The 22,415-nt window shown below is 45.1% G+C and overlaps 1 protein-coding gene across 4 annotated transcripts in view; it reads left to right on the forward strand.

The window, feature by feature from the left end:
* PATJ (PATJ crumbs cell polarity complex component) overlaps positions 1-22,415 on the forward strand; it is a 137,899-nt gene that overhangs the window by 112,577 nt on the left and 2,907 nt on the right. For 3 of the 4 annotated variants that reach the window (XM_068198917.1, XM_068198920.1, XM_068198919.1), the window contains 9 exons: positions 5,988-6,071; positions 8,086-8,279; positions 9,998-10,145; positions 11,193-11,279; positions 14,439-14,556; positions 16,163-16,203; positions 16,465-16,587; positions 17,630-17,734; positions 21,059-21,162. In XM_068198917.1, the coding sequence (XP_068055018.1) occupies positions 5,988-6,071; positions 8,086-8,279; positions 9,998-10,145; positions 11,193-11,279; positions 14,439-14,556; positions 16,163-16,203; positions 16,465-16,587; positions 17,630-17,734; positions 21,059-21,162 (1,004 nt within the window). The remainder of the gene's footprint in view (positions 1-5,987; positions 6,072-8,085; positions 8,280-9,997; positions 10,146-11,192; positions 11,280-14,438; positions 14,557-16,162; positions 16,204-16,464; positions 16,588-17,629; positions 17,735-21,058; positions 21,163-22,415) is intronic. The other variant, XM_068198918.1, reaches the window with a different exon arrangement.

Consider the following 22,415-nt stretch of genomic DNA (forward strand, 5'->3'; position numbering starts at 1 on the left):
TTGCAAATGTCTATGACTGCAGAGCGAAGGAATGTTAATGAATAGTGCCATTGAATTTTCAGGTTTTAGCTTTTCTGATCTTAGAGAATATAACTGTAAGCAAAAATATTATGCAAGCTGAATAAAATTTAAATAAATAAGGACCAGATGTAACTATAGGGGCCTATAAAATGTAATACAAATACTATCCACTTCCTTAAAATAAATCTGTATTTTAGTATGAAAAATTATATTCATATTGATATTGTGGATTAATCTTTTTTATGAAAGTTGGCAAGTGAACACCACCTCTTGTAAGGACTTGTTCTTAAATAGGAAACAGACCTTTTGTTTTGACCTTGAGCAGGGCAGTCTCTGGGTCTCGTGCAACGTGAAGCATTTCTGCATTAACACAGTAATACAGTTTTACATTCTGCAGCCTCTTTTACTGCAGCAGTGTTTGCCTTAGGATTTGGGGTGCCTGCTAATGGTTTGTGCACGCCAGCAATGGCGAAACCCTGCGGTGCCAGGAGGAGGCATTTGCATGAGATTAACCCCTCTGAGATGTCAAAGTGATTTGCTTGGGCTTGACCTTCACCCTCCCTTGCTGAAAAGTTATCTTGGAGATTCCATTTGGATCTGCAAATGGAAGATCAGAGATCGTAACTGTTGTCACTTCCTCTGCCTGCAAGTAACCAGCAGCTGAGTTTATTTTAACTACTGACAGGTCCCTGCATTGGGTTAATTCTCCAGTGAAACTCACTGTGCAACCAGTTGATTTCTGCTTTTATCTGGGAACCAGGCTGTAAAAATGAAATTTTTACAATTTTACTACTCCGGACAGAATATTGTAGAGGTTGAAAAGGAAATAACTAACAGTATAACTTGTCCTGGGAAAGAGATAAATCCCTGATCCTGCACTCATCAAAACCTCTTGCAGTGTTATTACCCTTGATAATGCTAATTTAGTGTAACATTTGTAGCTGTGTAGGAAGTCAGTTGGAAATGTGTAATGTTAGCTTAGGAAAACACAACTTGTCAACTAAATCAGAAAAAAACATCTTTTCCAGGGCGTGTTTTTTTATGTTGTCTACTTTTGGTCTTCCTCAGGAAAAGAGCTCTGATCCATGCAGAAAGCTTCATTCCCTACACCAGATTTGTGGTTATGGTTGGTGGTAGGGTTCATTCCCAGTGGTTCTGTGCTGGTTATTGCAGTCCTCAGTGGGGAGTGGTTCACCTTCCCTCTGTCAGGTGCCTTTGATCCTGCCCAGGTAATGGCTGGAGCTCAGGGACTGAAACAGCTCAACAAAGACAAGCTCAGAGTTCAGCTCAGTTCAAGCAGTAGGGCTTGCAGTAGTGCAGGGCTGTGCAGGAAGACTCTTTACCACAATCTGGGCCTCTTTCCTTGCCAAATCCAGCCAACACCAGGAATATGGAGATTTCTCTGCTCCCCTTCTTTTGAAATCACCCCTTTTGCACCCTGATCCACCTTTGCAACTTCATCAAAATACCCTTGGCACTTAATATTTGGGACTCCTGCATGTCTCGTGTCCTGTTCCTCCCTCACCCTCTATTCCCAGCATTCCCAGTAAAAGCCTGGGGACTGTTTTTGTGGCTTTTCAGTTGAAAGCTGCTTCTTGTCCTGCTGAAGAACAGCTGCACAGTAGAAAAGAAATGCTGGAGAGACTGGCTCAGGAGCTGTAAACTTTCAGGAAACATGTGAGCAGCCCAAGCCTAAAGCCAGCAGCTTGTGAGGCTTTCTCACCATGGTTTATGGTCCTGCAGGCTTTTAAGGATCACTTGGTCAGTGATTTTCCTGAATAGGATGCTGACTTCCCCACCTTCCTCCCAAAAGGCTCAGTCAGGGCAGTGCTCTGCGGTCCTTGCCTGGGGTCTCTGCCATACCAGTTCTTGACATTTAAGATACAAAGATTAAGCTGTCAATCTGACTGAATTTAATTCTCAGAGTTCACATGTCTGTTTGTGCCCTTTGCTGTGGGCTGAGTGTGATATTCTTCCCCTCACGGGTCTCTGCGTCGTTACAAATCAAGCAGAAAAATATCCACAGCCTGGGGCAGGAGCTGCGATCCAGCTCCCTGGGAGTTCAGGGTTCTTCCCCTCCTCAGATGAAGGGCAGTGCAGTGCAGATCATGCTGTGCACGTGGTACCAGCTTTATTTTCCAGAGGTGGGTGCTAATTTCTGTCACGCACTTTGCCCTCACTGTTTGTTCATTGTTCACTCTCCACCAACCTCGCTCTTTGAGGTGTTGACCAAGAAGCTCCACGGGCTTCTCCTGCTTCTCTGCCTTTACATCCACAGCCAAACCCTCACTTTCTCACTCCTGTGCCTTCCCTTTGCCCCACAGCTGTGCAGGCACAGTGATACTCTCAATGCTCTGCTGGTGAGAGCTGTGGCCGTCCCACAGCTCCAGCCTGAACCCTACAAAACACCTTCTCTGTTTGGTAGGTTTGGTGACCATTTCTGCTTCTTAACAGGTTTGGGTCACAACATATCCCAACCAGCTGTACTTTTGCCATGTTTGGGAACCATTCTGGCTTGCAGGTGAATTTTGTGGCCATGCAGTGCTGTGTCAGTGCATTCAGCTTCATTTCCTTGGGCTGCAGGCCCTTCAGCACCAACATATCTGAGCCCAGGATGGTAACCTCAGCAGTAGCAGAGAAATTCCCTTCACATCTATCTTTTTCTCAGTGTTTTCATGGTTGGACAGTCAGTTTACACCTGCCAGCGTGGACTTTGTTTAGCATGGAGAAACAACAGTTTGCATGGCCCGCCTCATGTTCGGCATCCTTCTGTCCCGGGCAAGAACTGCTCAGCTCTGCATTAATTCCCCATTTGTGTAATGGTCCCAGACTGTTCTCTGTCAAAATATACAAAGATTAAAGCCCCAGTTTGTTGAATGGATTTGTAAACTTTATGAAGTATGTGCTTTCAGCAGCTGGGTATCTTTTTTTAAACAAGTGTGTTCTTGATATGGGAGTGTTTTTATTTCCCCTCCTGCATGAACAGTTTTTGTGACTCTGCCAAGCTCCACCATGGAGAGCCATAATCTGTATGAAACTGGTGGTGAAAGGAGGTGGGGAGGGATGGGGAAATCTGTCCAGAGCCACCATGAATTCACAATCTTCCAGCTGAACATTGACACCACTTTCTCTTCATCCCTCTTGATTGATTGATTTTGAGCTACGTAGACTTTGATATCAAGCACACGTTTAATTTGAACAGGAGCTGCAGAAGTCCAGAAACCCAAAGCTATCCTTTAAATAAATGTGTTGTTTTAGTCATGATAGATTCTGTTTTTTTTTCTGAGGGACTGAGAGGGGTGTTCCAGCTTCAGTCCATGCCTGTTGATAGAGTCATTGCAGCTTGGGGCAAGTATGACATCTCATTACTGCATAAACTCCTTTAAAATATTGATATGATTAAAAATGCTCACTAACATCAGTAGTTTGGTTTTAGTGATTTGTCATGGATGATCAAAACTAACAGAGTCTTATGCAGATCCCACTGGATCCAGGGGAAAAAAAATTACTTCTGGGTTAAGTACGTTGAGCTGATCCCAGGAGTATCAGAGGAAAGAGATGTTTGCCATGGTTCATAAGCTAAGGAAAACTAACTGATATTTATGCCTATGGACTGTTTAGGAATCTTTACAGTGCATCATGGACACGTTGCTCTGTTCTGTTTTTAATCGATTTGATAAGCCTGGTTCAGCTACACTACTTAAAAAAAAAAAAAACCTGCTTAAGAAAAACAGCGTTTTGGCAGATCAAGGAGATGTTTCCTCCTGCAGGGTAGGCAGAGAGCGAGCAGGAATGTACCTTTTCATGCCACGTGTATTTTTAGTCCTGGGTCTGGCTTCTCACACATGCAGGAACCACAGTGTAACACTGAAGTGTTGCCTTTTCAAATAGATGATGCAGATTATCCAAACTGATAACACTCTGGTGGTTCCTGGGTCTGAGCCTTTGGTATGAGCAGTTTTACATTTAATAAAGCAGTGCTGGGAAAAGCTGCTAACTCCAGGTTGGTGGATGTTTTAAAAGCAACCACAGATAGGAAACAAACTTAGAGAAATGTGATTGAAAGGTCCTTGCTCAGAGGGGAGGAAATATGAGGTTAAATCCAGTCTGAAGAGGTTTAATTTGGCCATCCTGTGTAGGTGCCCAGTGTGCTATTCCATGGCCACACTGCCAGTTGTCTGCCAAACCTCCTGGTCACCCACTGCCCTGCTGTGTCCCAGGTGAATGATGTGCCTTAAGAAGCTGGCCAATATTTTGTGTTCTCTCATTTGCCACTTCTCCCAGGCTAAAGTCTCTTCCATTGCTTTGGCGTAACACCATCATTTGTAAAACAAAGGTGAAAAATACCTCAACCCCAAACCAACCAACCAAAACCCCACAACAACCCAAACCCCACAACAGGGAGAAGATGGATGTGCCTGTGTTGCTCTATTCTGTTAGTATTTGTTGCTTCAGTTACTGCAAAAAAAAAAAAAAACAAAAAAACAAAAAACAACCCTGCAGTTGCCAGGGGTGTGTGTATATATCTATATTTTATTTAATTTTTAAATCAAACCACTCTTTTGATTTTCTTAATTACTTGGTACACAGCTCATAGTGTTTCCCCTTCATTTATGCAGATTGAAATCTCTTTTCCCCCTATCTGGAACTCTTGTATCAGCTGTAATCCATTTGTGTTTGCAATCCCGCAGGCTTTTTTCAGGGACTGGTGTCCATGGATCAGAGGGAGCCTGTGGCAGTGGTGCTGTGCTCCAGCAGGTCCCCATCATTAAATAAGCTGGGATCATTAAATAAGTGGGAATGAAAGGGAATCGTGCTCTCAGTGTTGTGATCTGAGTGTTACCTGAAGGGCATTGGAGTTTTGTTTTGTTTTTTTGTTTCTGTGCTGGGAAAGGATCATGGGGCAGTACAGGCAGGGGGTGAATTGGTGATGAGAGATGTACCCAAGAGTGTTCTCAAAACTTGGAGGGACCTTTTCTCACCCCAGCAGCAATTCCCTGCCCCTGCTCCATCACACAGCGGTGTTCCCATGCTCCAACCTCACCTGCTTTTCTTGGGAGCATTGTGGGAATGCTCCTCTTTGGCTTGTCCTGTTGGTGAGAGGCTCCACAACAGCAGTTCCGCAGGGGGTATTTGAGAATGGGTTATCCAGAACCTACATGTGGAATTAAGGCTCAGCTCTGAGGCTGAGGGTTTGCTGGTGCTGCTGAGGAGAGGAGCAGGGTTGGCCCACAAAAAGGAGCGTCCCATCCTGCACTGTCGCAGGATGCTCACCAATATTTTTTTAAAGGAAAAAGAAAAAAAAAAAAAGAAATAAACAAACCAGAACAATGCAAAGGGAAAGCACCAGCAAGAGAACAGTATGTTCTTTGTAATGCTTTTTCTTTAGGGACATCTATTGCTGGCAATAAGATTAAATCACTGAAACCTTCCCCGAAGCTACATCTGCCACTGCCTACATTTTCCAACCTCAGTAATAAACTAACATTTGCCATTGTTCCTTTCTTCTGGATTTCATTTCTTACAGATTTAACCAGTGCTATTTACCACAAGGCATTCAGCCCTTGCTTAAAGCTGAGGTCTATGCCAAGTCCCTAAAAATATTCATAGCTCCAAAGAATCTGGTTTTAAATAATATCATTAAAAGTAGACTATATTAATACTGCAGTTCACACTGAGTTCACATGCTGCTGATGCCAATGCATAAAAACGATGGAAGAAGACAAGACTACCCTGAAGTGGAGAACAAAATCCTTTGTACCTTTATACCAGCTTTTGATTACAGAAGTCACTTCCTTGTCCCAAAACACTGAAAATTTGAAAAATCTGTGTTACAGTCTTGCTTCTCCTGACTTGGAGTGCTGTGTTTTTAACTGTGGAGCTGGTGGGGAGTGTGGGGTGGGTCGTGGTGGCCAATTTGGGGGTGTTTGGGAAGCAGGGTTCATGCCTCTGCCTTCTTCCCACAGGACGCCATAGTGATCCATGAAGTTTATGAAGAAGGGGCAGCAGCCCGAGATGGCAGACTTTGGGCTGGTGATCAGATTCTAGAGGTAAATGACATTCTCTGTGTCTGTGTTTGGTTGTGGAGACTTGTTTTCAGTTCAACAGAAGTTCCTTGTAGGTTGAATAGGTTCCATTCTCAAGGCATCTTTCCTGTCACTAAGAACGTTCTGAAAAATTCATGTTTCCGTATATATTCATATAAACTGAAGGTACAAATTGAGAATACATTAAATTTAATTGAGCAAGGCAGTTCTTGAATTACATAGTTCAGCTGTCATGTCCAATAGCTTGGTATTATTCATCTCTTTAATCTTTCATTCGAAGGCCTGCGCTTCCAACACCACTCCCGTATCGCTGCTCTGCCTGAAATCCAAATACTGAGCTGGGATAATGTGGGGTGAGGAGGAGAAGGTGGCTGTAGCATCCCTGACAGCATCCCTTCCAGTATCCCTGTTAGCATCACCCCACAGCATCCCTGCCAGCATCCCTGCCAGCATCCCTGCATCCCTACCAGCTCCCCCAGGCCACACTTCACGCAGCTGGGGAATGGCTGCTGGGAATAAATGTGGTGGTTTTCCCCCAGACAAGCAGGGAAAAGGTGGAGGGAAAGGGTTAAGAGAGAAGTGCTGGTCTGCAAATGAAACGTGCGTCAGGCAGGGGCTCAGCGCAGCTGCTTTGCAGCTCTGCTGTCAGCTCAGGACAAATTCCCAGCATGGCCATTAAGGCCTCGGTGTGTAGGGTTAGGAAAATAGCAAGGGGTACTTGGGGAGTTGTCTTTACAGCTCTTGCACTGCAAATATTTTTGTTAGCGTTGAGGCTGAATGTTGTTTGGGTTTTATAAATAACGGGGTACTAACAGAGCACGATAATTAGGGGGTAAGAATGGAGCAGGTTAATTAATTTTTCTCTGGCCAAACAGGAAAGTCCTAATGTTTGTGAGCCATAATATTGTTATTATTTCAGCTTTTAAAAGCTGTATTAATCAAAAAGATGACTGAATTAGTTTCAGATTAGTGTGATAAAGCACACATAGGTGCCTGTGTCAAGGAAAATACACACTTATAAATAAATGTGTGCAGAGTTGGTACAAAAGAATATAAAGAATAACATTAGCCTTAATTATCTTAATGTAAAATTAGATATGATTGTAGTTTTGCATATCTAGAAATTCTGAGAAATATTTTCATTGCCTTAAAACTCATGGAAGTAGATTAACATTTGTGGTTATTCTGTTGCAGTTCATGCTGCTTCCTAGAGAGACTTCAAAAATGTCCAAGTATTGATATGGTTTGGTATGAAGAAATAAAAGATGATTTGGTTGACAGAATATTGGCAAACACCTTAAAGGGCACTTGTGGATCAGGCTTGGCAAAATTAGATTTTCACGTTCCAATGGGGGGTTTTTTTAATGGAACATTTAAGCAGAACTTCTTGTTCTGTCTGACGTTACTAAAATGCTGAAACCTCCTCAGGTTTTGGTAAGAGAAGTGTAGCTGGCTGCTCCAGCAGCGGTCTGGTGTGCCATCTATTGGGAAAAAAGGAAAATCACCATTGAATACATCCCGCCTGGGATTCTCTGTGGCCATTTATTTGCTGGGATTTTCTGTGGCCATTTATTTGCTGGGATTCTCTGTGGCCATTTATTTGCTGGTGTTTCTGATTCCCTCTGTTTTCATCTTGATGATGTTACGGAGCTGGGGGAGAAGGGATCTGAGTACTGAGATACACAGGGAGCTCAAAGGAGCACATCCCACTTCGTGTAGCTGGAGAAAGAAGCATTGCTTGAGGTTCCAAAGGCTTGAGGTTAAAAAGAAGGGAAGAACACCCAAAACTTCTGAGCCCAAATGTTCTGATTGTTGGGATTTACCGCAGGCAGTGGCACAAAGCCCTGAGCTCACACTCCGTAGGAAACCCAGGTTCTCAGCCTTCTGGGAATGGGAAAGCTCAATTAGAGCACCAAGGGGTGTCAAATTGACAAATGTGTGCTGTCACCCAGGGGCAGGGTGTGATGAAAAGATCATTTATCCGTGTCGTTTGGAAAGCAAACACTGATTATTCCAGGTGAACGGGATCGATCTGCGCAGCGCCAGCCACGAGGAAGCCATCACTGCGCTCCGGCAGACGCCCCAGAAGGTGCAGCTGGTGGTTTATAGGAATGAAGCACACTACAAGGATGAGGAAAACTTGGAGATTTTCTCTGTAGATATCCAAAAGAAAACGGGCAGAGGACTGGGGCTCAGCATAGCTGGGAAACGGTAAGAGTGCCTCTGATCTGACAGCGCTTCCAATGGGAAATCTTTGGGATTTTGATGTGTGAACAACAGCAACCAATAAATGGAATGTGGGATAAAGGGGGAAAACTCCATAAGGAGCAGAATTTTGTATGTAAATATCTTCCAGGATGGAATGGGGCCGTGGTTCTGGCTCCTGTGTCAGAACAGAGCTGAGAAGTGGAGGCTGTTGCTGCCCAGGAGAGCTCTGGGCGCAGAGAGGGAATCCCATGCAGAACTGGAGGCTCACTCTTCTGTGGCATCAGGGTAGCTGTGTCTCAGGGCTCTGGAGGCCTTAACCATGGCTTTTCTGGTGTCTAAACTGGGGGATAAACCTACCCTACCTCTTTGCAGAAGGATTTGTGAGTTAGATTGAGTTTGTCCTCGGTTCAAAGGGACCGAGGCCAGTGGAGGGTGAGAGGCTGAGTTAGACCCAAACCCTGAGCAGTTCAGGGGACTGGGCCACACTGCAGAGAGCAGTTTGCAGAGCAGAAGCTGAAGTACAGAACCACTGAGACTGGAAAAGCCTCCAGGGTCACCGACTCCAACCTTTGACAGCTCTGAATGCCACCTCCAGTCCTTCCCTGGACACCTGGACTCCAAACCTCCCTGGGCAGCCCCTGCCAATGTCTGACCACCCTTTGCATGAAGAAATTCTTCCTGATGTCCAACCCAAACCTCCCCTGGAACAACCTGAGGCTGTTTCCTCTTGTCCTGTCCTGGCTCCACCCTCGTGTCAGGGGGTTGTAGAGAGCAATCCAGTGGGAAGTAACAGCAGCCTAATAAAATTTTTCCTGATACATCTCTAAACCACTGCTATTAGATCACTCAAACCAGAGCACTGATAGTTTTAATCTTCCTTTGCTAAAAGAGATTTATGGCATGACACTTGTTCGGTGTTGGAGTTGCCATCCTGTATTGCCAAAAATCATTTACTTTTGCAATTACAAAGCACCGTGTCATTATCCTGACTGCCTCTGGTCAGTGGAGTTTCTGCAGCAGTTTTTGGGTGGCAGTGTTTAACCCAGGTGTTGTGAGCAGATTGTGGGGTGGGTAATTAATTTAGATTATGTAAATTGCCCTGCAGATGGTAATCACAGTCTCCAGCCCTCCTCCCTTTGCTTCTGTGCTGAACCTTCTGTGCTACGCCTGGATCCTTCAGAGTGGGGATCCCCTCCTTAGGAGGAGCCCAATTGCAGAAGTTTGTTAAATGATACCCAGGTACAATTCAGGGTAGGAAATGTTGTGTGCTTCAGGTGAAGGATAAAAAAATGCCAGATCTTGGCATTGCAGCTGGCACCAGCTCACGCCACGGAATCACAGAATCATTTAGAGTGAAAAAGCCCACCAAGATCACTGAGTCCAGCCTTTAACCTAACCCTGCCAGGTCCCATCAGGAGGTAGTTTAACTCTATTACAGGCCAAACCTCAGACTTCTATTCATATAAATGGTGTTTTCCCTAAATCTCTTTGTATCCTACAGTCAGAACTAGCAGTTCAAGGGGAAAGACAGCATTAAATATTAGCAAAACATGCTGTGGTTTTAAAACTCATCGATTTTTTACACAGCTGAATGAGGTGTAAAACTGGTTCTTCCTCTGCTCACAGGTTTCTTTTAATGTCTCTTAAATGCAAGTAATCTAAATTGGTCTCCCAAAGAATATTGGATTGTGTAATTAGCCATATGCTTCTTGCATTGTTAGAAATGGAAGTGGAGTGTTTATCTCTGACATTGTTAAAGGAGGAGCTGCAGACCTAGATGGAAGATTAATTCAAGGAGATCAGATTTTGTCTGTAAATGGGGAGGATATGAGAAATGCCTCACAAGAGACTGTTGCCACTATACTTAAGGTGAGTACAGAATACATTTTGAGATATTGAACTGCAGTTACTGACACTGTGCAAGGTAATTATCCTGAAGTGCTATTTGCCATATGCAGGACAGCTCCAGCTGATTGCCGAGGCAAGAATTTCATCTGAAATAACTGGGAGGTTCATTTAAAGTCTGTATTTCTAGGAATTGGATGATATGAAGCAGGAACACAACGGCACATTTAGTATTTAGGGATTTATTTGAAAAAGCATCTGTGTATCTCATGTGTTAGAAAAACGCTTGGAAACGGGAAAGGCAACACAAACCAGAACTGAAATAAATCTTTGGCTTTGCTGTACTGACCTGCAGGGATAAAATGACAGCTTAAATCTGTTCCTGCACAGCTTCCCATCCTCCAGGAGTGATTTCACTCTGAAATTCTGGGAGAAGTTGCCTTTTTCCATGGCTGGTTGGGCTGGGGGAGAGGGCAGGGGTGGGACGGCCATCAGCGGATGCTGAAGACCCATTTCCATTCTAAACTGCATCTGCTCCCAGGGCTTTCCCCCTCCCATCCCCACCAGTGTTTCTGCACATTATTTCTTTCATTCTTCAGGGGAAAGACTAATTATTTCCTTGCTTTTTCCATTCAGGGTTGGTACCTTGCCAAAAGTTTACCTATTTAAGAATTGGGAACCGGTGGTGCGAGGGTATTTTGTTAAGTTGGATCCATATGGGTTAAATTCACCCTTTTCTGCAGCATTTTGCCTCTGAAGGGTTTTTCAAATGTCTGCTAAAGAGTTTGGGGCTTTTTGTTTCTTTTTCCTGAGTAAATTGGCCATCAGTTTGCAAGGGGGAGATTCATATTAAATTCAGCAACCAGGAGAAACCTTCAGGACCAGCCTAAATCCACTTTTTGTATTGTCTAAATACAAGTGTTCGTGTTTTGAGCGTTCCTTGTGGCTTTCTTCAAGTACTTGTGGTGCTGAATATAAACATAATGCTCTCCAGGAGAGCATGAAATACTATATGTCTACTTAAATTGTACATTGTGGGTTGTTTTTGGTTTGTTTTTTTTTTTTTCCAAGTGTGCCCAAGGCCTGGTGCATCTTGAGCTTGGGAGATTGCGAGCTGGGTCATGGCTGTCATCACGGAAAACATCCCAAAACAGTCAGGTTAGTGACAAATTCCTCTGTTTAAACTGGAGCTGTGAAGGGCAGAGCGTGGGGATGGTGCACAGATGTGCACATGAAGCTCATCCTTCCACAGACACTGCTGAGGGTGGGGAACAAAATATTTTATCCCCATAATTTTCTGTGCTGAACTGCAGCTGAAAAGCTGATGGAGCAGAAGAGCTGGTTCATGTATTTATTGCTGAAGAAGTGTCTTCCCAAGATACACCAAAAATCTGTAATATCTTTCTCAAGTGATGATGCCCAGAAATTTTGGGTTTGAAGACTTGCAAAAACTGCTTGAATGTATTTTCTGCAGCTGTTTTGTCCGTCAAAACGAGCTAATGAAACCAAACAGTATCTCTGCCTATCTTCCAGCAGAACCACAGGAGAGCTGCTTTCCTCTCCAAGAAAACACAGAGCAATTTCCTGCTTCACTTGCTTTTTACCTGAAGCGAGGACAACAATTCATTTTTCAATCAGAGCAGGGCCTTTCCCCTCTCCCTGTGCCCCTCAATCTACTCAGACACCAATTCTTGGTGTTAAATCTGGAGGATTGCAGGGGAGAGAAACAAGGCAGAGTGACTTAGAAAACAACTTCTTAATGGGTTTTCCTTCTGAAAATCGACTGCTTTGCCATTCTATTTAAGGTGCCAATGTCTCTAAAAGAGGGGATCACAGCAGGGTGAGGCTGTGGGGGGCTTTGGCCCCTTTCTGCCATGGGGAAGCTGCACATGAGGGGATCCAGCACTCCTAAAAGAAGGGTTTGTTTTTTGGAAACAGAGAGGAGGAGCCATAGGAGGCTTAGGGGAGATGTGAATTAAAGCAGGAATGTTTTTAAGGAGGTCTGTAAGAGGCCTGTCCATGAACAGCCACAAAAAGGTGCCAAAATTATCACAGCATGGTGTGATTTCTTCACTTCCTCAAGGCCAGCAGTGGCCCTGGCTGGCTGGAGGTGGTGAGGTGCCAGGAAGGGCTAAAGCCATGTGGGAACAGCTGGGCTAGGCCCAGCTTTAAAAATACTGGCTCTGGAGAAACATCTGCAGTGCATGCAGCAGACAAGGAGAAGTGAAGTAACAGAGGGAAATTGCACTGATTGCATTAAGTCAGCAGCCAGGTATTAGATTTTGTTTTGGCCATTGTATCAACATGAAGCCTTAGCAAGAGCAATGTAATCAAAAAGTGACAGCTAAAAATTACCCACCTGGTTTTACCGTGTAAAGCTCAAGCTGAAAGGGAAGCAAAATGCCTTAATATCTAACGTGGGTCTAGGTAAAGATTCAGATCCAATGACTTCATCTCCCTTTTTTTGTAGCATAAGAGGCTTTTGCAGGAACCTGGTAAATCCTGCCCTTTTTTTAATACAAGAAATCCTAATCTCCTTGATGCAGAGTCGTTTGAGAGCCTTCATCTCCCTGCTCCGAAGTGACTTGGTGATTTTGAAAACTGAATAAATGTTTCTCACCAAAGCCCTTCCAAGACTTATAAAAATCTTGGCAGATGATGCAGCAAACCAGCTTGAGTGATTTGCACAACTGCAAGCGCTGCTTTAGAAGGTGCTGGCCAAGAGCATCCAGACCTTTTGTCCTCACTTGGCTTTTTTCTGGGTCCACTGCATCCCTGGAGCAGTGGAAATCGAACCAGGGGTTTCTTCCACATGCATTGCAAATGTTGTTAACTGGGCTGTGAATTGGCACCCAGGGGTGGAAACTGTGCTGTGCCTGGTGTTTCTCACTGACAGCTGCACACTGGCCAGTGGGATAAATGTGTCAGGGCTTTTGAGTCACCGGCTGATGAGTTTGGGGGAGAAATCTCTGCTGTGCGTGGACAAGGATGGAGCAGATCTTTGTTTTGGGCAAGGCAGCCCAGCTGGAAGGGTCTGGCCCTCGGTGGAGCCTGTTCAGATGCACTTCCTAAAGTGATGGTTGGGTTTCCTCAAGGGGCAGAGCCTGAAGATGGTGCCTCAGGTTTTAGCTTTTATATTTTTCACATTCTGTGCTGCTTTAGTGTGCAGCTCTGAGATTCATATAAGGGGATGGTGAGCTCTCTGCACAGAGCAGGGAGACAAAACAATTCCTGCTCCAGCTGGGCACCAAGGACAAAGGATCCAAACCTCAGGCCCAGGAGCACAAACAACGTGGGCTGGAGAGAGAAAAACAAGCAGGATGGGAGTGCACGGGCTAAAGCTGGAATGGGACAATGAACTGCAATGTGCCCATGGAGCAGAGCTGATCCCAGGGAGAGCCCCCGGGAGCGCTCGTGCATTTTGGGACCATTTGGGTTCCTCTTGGGTGCAGCCCTGGCTGGGCTCTGGTGCTGCCCAAGGGGGATCCATGGAGGAGATCCTTTTGATCAATCCCTGCTTTATTCTGTGACTCTGCCCAGCCTCTGCTCTGGGGCAGCCTTCACAAGGCATCAAAGATAAAAGCCAGAAAAAGAGAGAGGGAAAAGGAGCAAAATGAAAAGGGCAGCAGGAGCAAATTTCTCCCTTTGGAGGCTCTCCCTTTGTCAGCTACCTTGTTCTTCTGGAAATGAGAGGAGGTTCTTGGGCAGATAGAAGGAGCAGGGGCAATTGCAGTGTATTCAGCTAAAAGAACAAAGATTCCTGCCAGGTGACAGGATGGGTGTCCCTGTTGTCCCCCCCTCCTGTGAGAGAGCAGCTGTTTGTCCTCCTGGGTGCTCGTGCATGCAGGGCCGTCACAGGGAAGGTGCTCATCATTTCCCCTTCTCCTGAGGTGTAGAGACACCCTGGGAGCAGCTGAGAGGAGGGAACACCTTCTAAAGCTGACCTGAGCAACACGTAAGTGTGGAATAAGGGTCTGTAGTACTGTGAGCAGCACCACAGGATCACTGAGGTTGGAAAACCCCTCTGAGACCATCAAATCCAACCATTCCCCAGCACTGCCAAGCCCACCACTAACTCCTGTCCTTAGTGCCACGTCCACACATCTGTTAAATCCCTCCAGGCATGGTGACTTCACCTCCACGGGGAGATTTTGGTCGGTTTCCCCTCCCAGAGGGGTTTGCACTTGCGTGGCCAATGTGGCATTTCCAGTGTGGCTGGCACAGAGCACAGCTGCACCCATCTGTCGCAAGGTCTGGTTTAAAGTTCATTTTTGGGTTTGACTCACGGGGGTTTTTTTGTGTTTTTTTTACCCTCAGGCGAGCCAGCAGAGTGTCCACAGCCACTTCCACCCCGCGCTCGCTCCCGTCCTCTCCACCTTGCAGAACTTTGTCAGCACAAAAAGATCCTCAGCAGACACATCCCAGAGAAACTCAGGTACAAACTGGGCAGCTGTCAGAACAGCTGAGTGTGATTTGCTTCATATCCAGGCTGCTTTAAAAGCCAAACTGAACACTCAAATCTGGCTTTCCTGCCCAGCCTCCCTGAAGACGCCCCACGGATGTTTTTAAGACCCGAACACTTCCCAGAAGATGACATTATTTTTTTGTCTGCTGGAGGAGTAATGGCCCCTCTATTTTAAGAGCAGAATTCCTGTGCCCTGCTATTCCCCCACGCCCTTGTCAGAGGCTTAGCACAGGCATGGTTCTCGCATTAGGAACAGTTTTCTCAGGGAATAAAGCTGCCACCACTTCATTTATATCTTTGTTGCTCTTGAGTGCATAAAGGGGTGTTTTGTAATGAGAAAGTCACAATGCCCAGTTTGCAATTTGCAGGTTTAGAGGGCGTTAAAAATCCACAACCCACAGCAGCCTGGGGAGAGTAGCTCCAGGAGTTGGGAATCTTTGCTCACGTCTCACATGGGGCAGGATTTTGGAGAAGACATTTCTTCTGCTGGTTTGCAGGCACTGCAGGAGCCTGGTGGCTTTTGGGCATCCTTCCTTGTGCTGTCTGGGCAGGCCCTGCAGCACTGGGCATTTCCTGACCCTGATTTGGGGTCCCCAGGGCTGGGCTTCCCAGTGCCACAGACCTCAGCTGTCCTGGTCCTCCTGCCCAGGCACACCTGCATGGATGTGGGGAGTGCTGGTTTGTGGGGGGTAAGAATCATGGAATTTTGGAGGAGATTTACTCTGCCAGCCTTCTGCAAGGCTCTTAAAATAGTTTCATTAAAGCTGATACAATTAGGGGTGGGTGTAGCAGAGCTCAGGACCTGACTACACCATCAGCTTGCTGGGCTGAAAAAGTTGCAGTTTTGAACAATGCCTCTGAAGTCTCTCTGTGCCTTTTTCCTTTTCCCTTTGCTTTCCATTCTCCTTTCCTCTCTTCCCTTTCCCCTTTCCCACTTTCCCCTTTCTCTTTTCCCTATTCCTTTTTTTCCTCTTCCCCTTTTCCTTTTCCTTTCACCTTTATTTCCTTCCTGTCATCCTCATTCCCTTCCCCTTTTCTTTCCCCTTTTCTTTCCCCTTTTTCCTTCCCCTTTCCTTCCCTTTTCCCTCCCTTTTCCCAGTATTTTGAGTACTTTTCCACACCCTATGACTGGATACACACCAGCCTGACTTCCTGCCTGTCCATTATTTACCAACACAGCACAAACAGGAAGAGGAGATCCCTGGAACTGCACCATTCCCAGAGCCCTTTGTGCAAGGACGCTGTGATTTAGGAATAATAAGCCAATCTTTAACTGAGTGAAGGCACAGCAGGGCTGTTCTCCAGGCTGGCAGAGTGCTGCAGTTCCACAGATTGTGGCTGGGATACAATGGGAGTCACGGTGACACCGGAGCCGGAGGGATTACACCGTATTCATCCTTCCTCCTCCTCCTCCTCCTCACACGAGCAGCACTGCCTGCCTTGGCACAGGAAGGCTCCACTCCTGCCTGGTGATAACTCTGCCTAGGCAGCAAGGGACCATTGTCACCTTGACAGTGTTATCTCTTAATTATATTATCTCTTAATTACAGAAGCTAATTGTTTGTTTCTTTATTAGTAGGAGCCGATATGGGCCCGAGGACTGTGGAGATAACAAGGGTCAGTGAGTTGTTTTCTACCCATTCATAAAGCCCACTCCTTCCACTGAAGTTGTTCATTTTTGCAGCGTTTCTCACAAGTCAAGCTGCATGATCTGTGTTTGCACTCGGGTGTTGGATGTGTGCCTGTGCTTTGGGTGAGGACACGTGTGTGTCAAACCCATTTTCTCCCTGTTCCACCAATCAAAACAGTCAGTTATTGCCATACCCTGAACTCCGCCAGTTGCCCCTGCTGCAGATGTTTGGTTTTGCTCTGTTCCAGGGCCCAAATGATGCCCTGGGTGTCAGCATAGCAGGAGGGAAGGGCAGTCCCTTGGGAGACATTCCCATCTTCATCGCCATGATCCAGGCCAGCGGAGTGGCTGCTCGGACACAAAGGCTCAGAGTGAGTACAGGGGCCCTCAATATTTCCTGTTTCATCTCCCACGTGTCCCTTGAAGCCTCAAACACTTCTGCATCTGCTGTCACTGATAATCACTCACAGACTGCTCTGCCTCTATTTATATAAGAGCAAAACAACAAAAAAAACCCACCCCAAAAATAACCCAAATCTGCCTTTCTCTTCCCATCTTGGCAATTGCTGCCCATATTGGAAAGTGATCTAAAGAGAAAGAACTTAAATGCATTTGTAGTGGTCGTGGGATGTCTGTGTTCATCCAGACCCAGGCAGGGCAGCAAGAGGCCCTCTGGAAACCACAGGTGTTTTGGGAACTCCAGACTGGGCATCATTTAGAGCTCCAACCAGGTAGGAACCAGATGAGAAGTGAGTTGTTTGATCTTAAGGCCCCTATAAATTAACAGCAAAATAAGGCACTTGTGTCAGACCCACAGCACGTGTGGGTTTCCAGGCATGGCCATGGTGAACACTTCCAGTTTTGGAGAGAGTTTCAAGGAATCATGAGGATTGAAAAGAATTTATTATGCAGATCCACGTGCTTTGGCCCATGAGATTCGTTAGGACATGCTGCTACACTCACGCCTTGTCTCTAACGGAATTAAACAATGGCAGGGTCGAGATCATTTTTGTGTGTAGGAAGAACTTATCCAGGTTAATTGGATTAATATCAGAAGTTCCTTCTCTCCTATACAACATTCAGCATGTGCTTACACGGTCTGGAAGAATATGAACTTGTCTGCACATTCTGACACAAATGAATCCTTTCTGGATGGGAGGACAGCAGTGAAAATCTCCCTCCCTCTCTGCTTGCAAATAGAAAGAGTAAAGTACAACCCATCTTTGTTTCTCTGATCATATTGTTAGTGTTAAAAGAATGGGAAATGATCACTGGCAGTGCAGAATCCTCACAAAAGGGATCCTGCAAAAGAGAAGCACGACTGTGCAGTGCCAAGTTCACGAGGAATTTTAAGCATTCTTAATTTTGATTTTCCCTAATGCTGGTAATTTTCCATTACTGTTGTACTTTCAGGTTGGAGATCGGATTGTCAGCATTAATGGGCAACCTTTGGATGGGCTGTCTCATGCAGATGCAGTTAATCTACTAAAGAATGCTTATGGGAGCATTATCCTGCAGGTATGGTGATAAATTGAACACGCAGCTGCAGCAGGGTAGATAAATGGCATTCAGGAAGGAAAAAAAAAATAAAACAAACAAACCTCTGAGCATCCCTGGCATAAGGCATCACAGAATTGCAGGGTGCTTTGCTGGTGGGAATTACACAGAAGGAGAGCAAGAAATCATTTCCATTCAAAAATTCTTTATTGCCATTCACACGGGCTGTGAGCGTGGTTCTATAGAAGCATAACAAAGGGAACAAAATAACTTGTTGCCACACGTGATAAATCAACAAGCTTCCAAGTTGTGGGGTTTTTTTTTAATTGGAAGTTAACTAGGAGCAAGAAAATGTGCATGTGATGTAATGAGACAGGGACCCACAGGGTGGTTTCCTTGTCCTTGAAAGAAATTCTAGCAGAATTCGGGAAAAATGATGGCATCATCACTACAACAGTGCTGCCTGGCACTGATTATTCATCAGGTAAAGGATAAAAACAGTGAAGAGAGAAAACAAAGCTGTCACTCCTGTGTTCCTCTGGTAGCTAAAAGGGACATCTTCTGCCACATTGCTTCTAAATGCTGCCTGCCACTGTGTTGGTCCATAGTTTATTTTTATGTTTACACAAAGAAATGGGGAAAATACTTGCCAGTTAGAATTCAAAATTCTACTCGTTTGCAGAATTATTGCAACAATTGGAAAACAAGCTGAAGGCACCACTAAAATCTACTCTTAACTCTCTTTATCATCACAGCATTTTGGATTGGAACTCATCCTGAGGGATTTTTGCGAGCTTCTTGCTTGTATTATGACACAAATGTGACTATAAAAAACGGGAAGGGGGGTGGGAGAAAAAAGAGGCAATGAAATGATAATAAACTTAGTTTGAGACTTGCTCATTCTTTGCTTTGTCTGTCCATGAACTGCTGACCCAGTAAGTGATGAGCCAGTTCCAGAGCAGATGGTGTTTTGTGTAGTTCCATTGAAGTCAGAGGAAACACACAGATTTACACCAGCTGAGGATTCTCTGTTAAATTATAGTTATCATATTGTTACTAACGTTGAGCAATTTCACTTTTCGTGTCAACAGTGCTCCCTGAATAGAAAATGAAAGCTTGCTGCAGAACCCAAAATTGCTCATCTTGAAAGCTGTAATACAGCTCAATATTGCACCTCATGATGGATTTAAAAATATTCCTGATGGGGCACTCTGGCACTGGGTCACTCACACAAACAAAGAGGTTCTTCTAGAAATACCACTGGGTTAAAGAGCTGCTTCTGGAAGTGCCTTTGGGTTTGTCAGTTGGCTGTTTTTCTTCTTCTGAGCATTCTGTCTCATTAAAATGAGCTTGATGCTGTTTACAGATGATAGAGGTTTATTGGGAAAGAATAGAGTCTGTTTTCCTCTATCAAAAATCTGCTCTAGGAAGGTGGGGTGCTGTATTTTAACACCTGGAGTGGTGTCAAAGGGTGGTGATGGTTCCCTTCCCCACCAGCCACAGGTACCTCTCCACCACCAAACTGCTCCTTTTTTTTACCAAAACAATCCAACAGGAGCAGCCCTATCGCTGTGATCGTCGTGACTGATGTGCCATTAGGTAATTCTGTTTATTATCAGGGTAGCCCACTTCGTGGCAAACTGCTCTGAAAGGTCAGATAATTGTGTTCAGTGGGGTAGAAAGGCTTATTATGGGAACGTCCTGAGAAGGAGTTTGCAAATGCTGTTTGCAAATGGGAGATTAAGGTCTCAGGGGAACAATCATCCCTCTCAGCTGTTTTGATGCCTTGGTTTAATTTAATTTCTTTTCTGCAGGTGTAGTAATGAGATAAGGGGGAGCTTTTTTACAAGGTTGTTGAACTCTTGATACGTTCTTGCTGCCAGCTGAAGATTTTTGAATATAGATTTGGTTTTACTCTCGTTTTATCGAACAACAACAAAAAAAACATGACAAATCCTGGCTGGAATTCCTTACTCTGATGCCACAGGAAGGGAACCTTGGTGGGGTCTCTGCTGGCTGAGCCAGGTGCTGTTCTCATCTGCTGGACCCCCTTCCTTTGGGGCATTCTGGAATCTGAGTCTTGGGGTGCAAAATTTCCATGGAAACCTCCTGGCTCCATCACCCTCTCGGCTCCAGATGATTGGGGAAGAGGGAAATGTTGCTGTGGAAGAATTGTGAGCACTCATATAAAACAGATTTACAGAACAAATTTCTTTCTTTGAAAAGGGAAGTTTTCCTTAAAGCCAAGTTCACAGCAACGAGTGGAAGAAGTACCTGCTCACTTTGATAAAATAAGGCCGTAGCTAGAGGAAATATTGGAATTGTGCTTCCTGGCTGTTTTTCACTGTGTCTGAGCTGAACTCCTATGCTGCAGTAAATGTCAAGCAGAGAAGAATATCTCCTCAGAGGGAGATGGAGTTAGGGGATAACCACAGCGTGTACTTGTTGGGAAATGGATGTCCTTTCTGCTACAAATACTCCAGACCACTTTGTGGCAGTTTCTTTGAAAATTTTCCAGGGAAAAAAAAAAGTAAATAAAAATCAACATCAATGAATTAAAAATAAAGTTAATGCCAGGGCCCTCACTACTCTCACAGAAGGAACTCCTTCCCAATATTCCATCTCTCCCTGCTTTCTGGCAGTGGGAAGCCATTCCCTGTCCCTCCATCCCTTGTCCCAAGTCCCTCCTGGAGCCCCTTTGGATACTGGAAGGGGCTCTGAGCTCTCCCTGGAGCCTCCTCTTCTCCAGGTGAACCCCCCCAGCTCTCCCAGCCTAGAGAAAGAAACCTTTCCATAGAAACCTTTTCCATAGAAAGGTGCTCCTGCCCTCAGAGCATCATTCAGGCTATTTTCAGAATAATAGAGGACCCAGAACTGGGAAGCTGAACAAACCAGTTTCTTTTCATGCTAAGAATTCAGAGAAGTCAAAACCAAGGCTTAATTTGTTTCCTGCTTATCAAGCAAACCAGTCTGAGGCATTTCAGGGTTTTTGCCCAATAGTCCCTTGGATCTTGGTGTTCTCTTAAAGGTTATGGTGGTTTCTTTCAAGACCAATCCTGGAGCCCTTGTGTTTGCTCTCTTTCCATGGAAAAGCAACCTTTTTCTCTGGATTACCCAGAAAGACTCTTCCCCTTTGCTCAGAGCCCAAGTGATGGTCTTGTGAGGGCAGGAGAAAGCTTCAGAGCAAAATCTGCATTGAACCCCCAGAAAGGTGTCCGCTCTTAACCTGAAAGTGTGGAACCAGTGGAGATTCAAGAGAGTAGGGCTTGACTTTAAAGCTTGCTTGGGGAAAAAAGCCAATGGCTGTTTTTCCAAACTGTATTTGCTTGCATCCCTCTTGCCCAGGTGGTGGCTGACACCAACATCAGTGCCATTGCCAGCCAGCTGGAGAGCATGTCCACGGGCTGCAGCCTGAACCTGCCCTCCGAGCATCCCGCCGAGGATCCTGAGTAAGTTCCTGCTCTCCTGCAGAGCTGGGGTGCATTTCTGGGCTAGGGAAAGGGTGCAAGCAGGTCCCTCCCACTGCTTCTCTCTCTACTTTTCCATCACTTTTAAAATGAAAGCTCTGTGACCTTCCCCAGGCTGATGGTGGGCTCGTGTCTGTCTTCGCCTGCTGACAGAAATTGCTTGAGTAAATAAGCACAAATTGTGTTTCCAAGCACTATTTCTGGGTGTTTTTTGAGGAAAAAGTATCCCTTTTCTTCCTTAATGTTGTGCTGACGTGGTATTTCTGTCCGTGTCCATTGGCTTGCTCATCTGGAAGAAGTTCTGATCATAGCAATTTGAAATAATTTGGTATTGGCAGACTGATGCCAGAGGTGTTAAAAACACCTTACAAAAAATGTCCCAGGACTTTGTCTTTTCAATCTTTATAGCTTTATGAGTCAAAAAAATCCAGTTAAAATCATTCCTGCTTGCAGCCCTTGTGTGTGGTGATGGAAGTTGGAGGTCCAGCCCTGCCATGTATCATTCTCCATCATGTGATTTTCACATTGTAGCATCCCAGTTACCCTTTGGAAATTAATTTATTCTCCATTTCAGCTCATCATTTTCATTATGTTCTTCATTTTCATTCTGTGTTTCATTCTATTTATTTTAATAAGTTGCTGCCCTACCTCAGGAGGGTTGAGTGTAAAAGTTGAGCTATTTGTGCTGCATTCTGTGGTCTTAAAATGTGAGATACTGGTTTTATTGCTGCTCCCAGAGGAGAACTGCTTGCTTTACAAAAGGATTTGTTTTTGGTTTTTTTTTTTCATATCAAAGCAGCAGGGAAATTTGGAGGTGAAAATATGAAGCAGGTTTAGGTATGTCCTAAAAAATGCATAGATGTTACTCAGCTTGGGCTGCACCTTTAGATAGGTGGAAGATGCCAAATGGCTTTCATGGAATCATGGAATAGTTTAGGTTGGAAAAGCCCTCTCAGATCATCAAGTCCAGCTGCCAAGGCCACCACTGACCCATGTCCCCAAGTGCCACATCCACACAGGGCTGGGGACTCCACCGCTGCCCTGGGCAGCTGTGCCAACACCTGACCACCTTCCGTCCCCAGCAGTTCTTTCTACACATGTTGAAATTGCTAATTTCAAATTTGAGATGGATAAATTCATATGAGTGGTCTAAATTCCACCAAAAAAAAAAAAATCTTCCTTTGCTCAGTGTAGGCAGAGAAAACCCCTGAAGAGTTCAGGCTCCAACTAATGAG

The sequence above is a fragment of the Anomalospiza imberbis genome, chromosome 9, assembly GCF_031753505.1.
Source record: "Anomalospiza imberbis isolate Cuckoo-Finch-1a 21T00152 chromosome 9, ASM3175350v1, whole genome shotgun sequence".
NCBI classification, from domain to species: Eukaryota; Metazoa; Chordata; class Aves; order Passeriformes; family Viduidae; genus Anomalospiza; species Anomalospiza imberbis.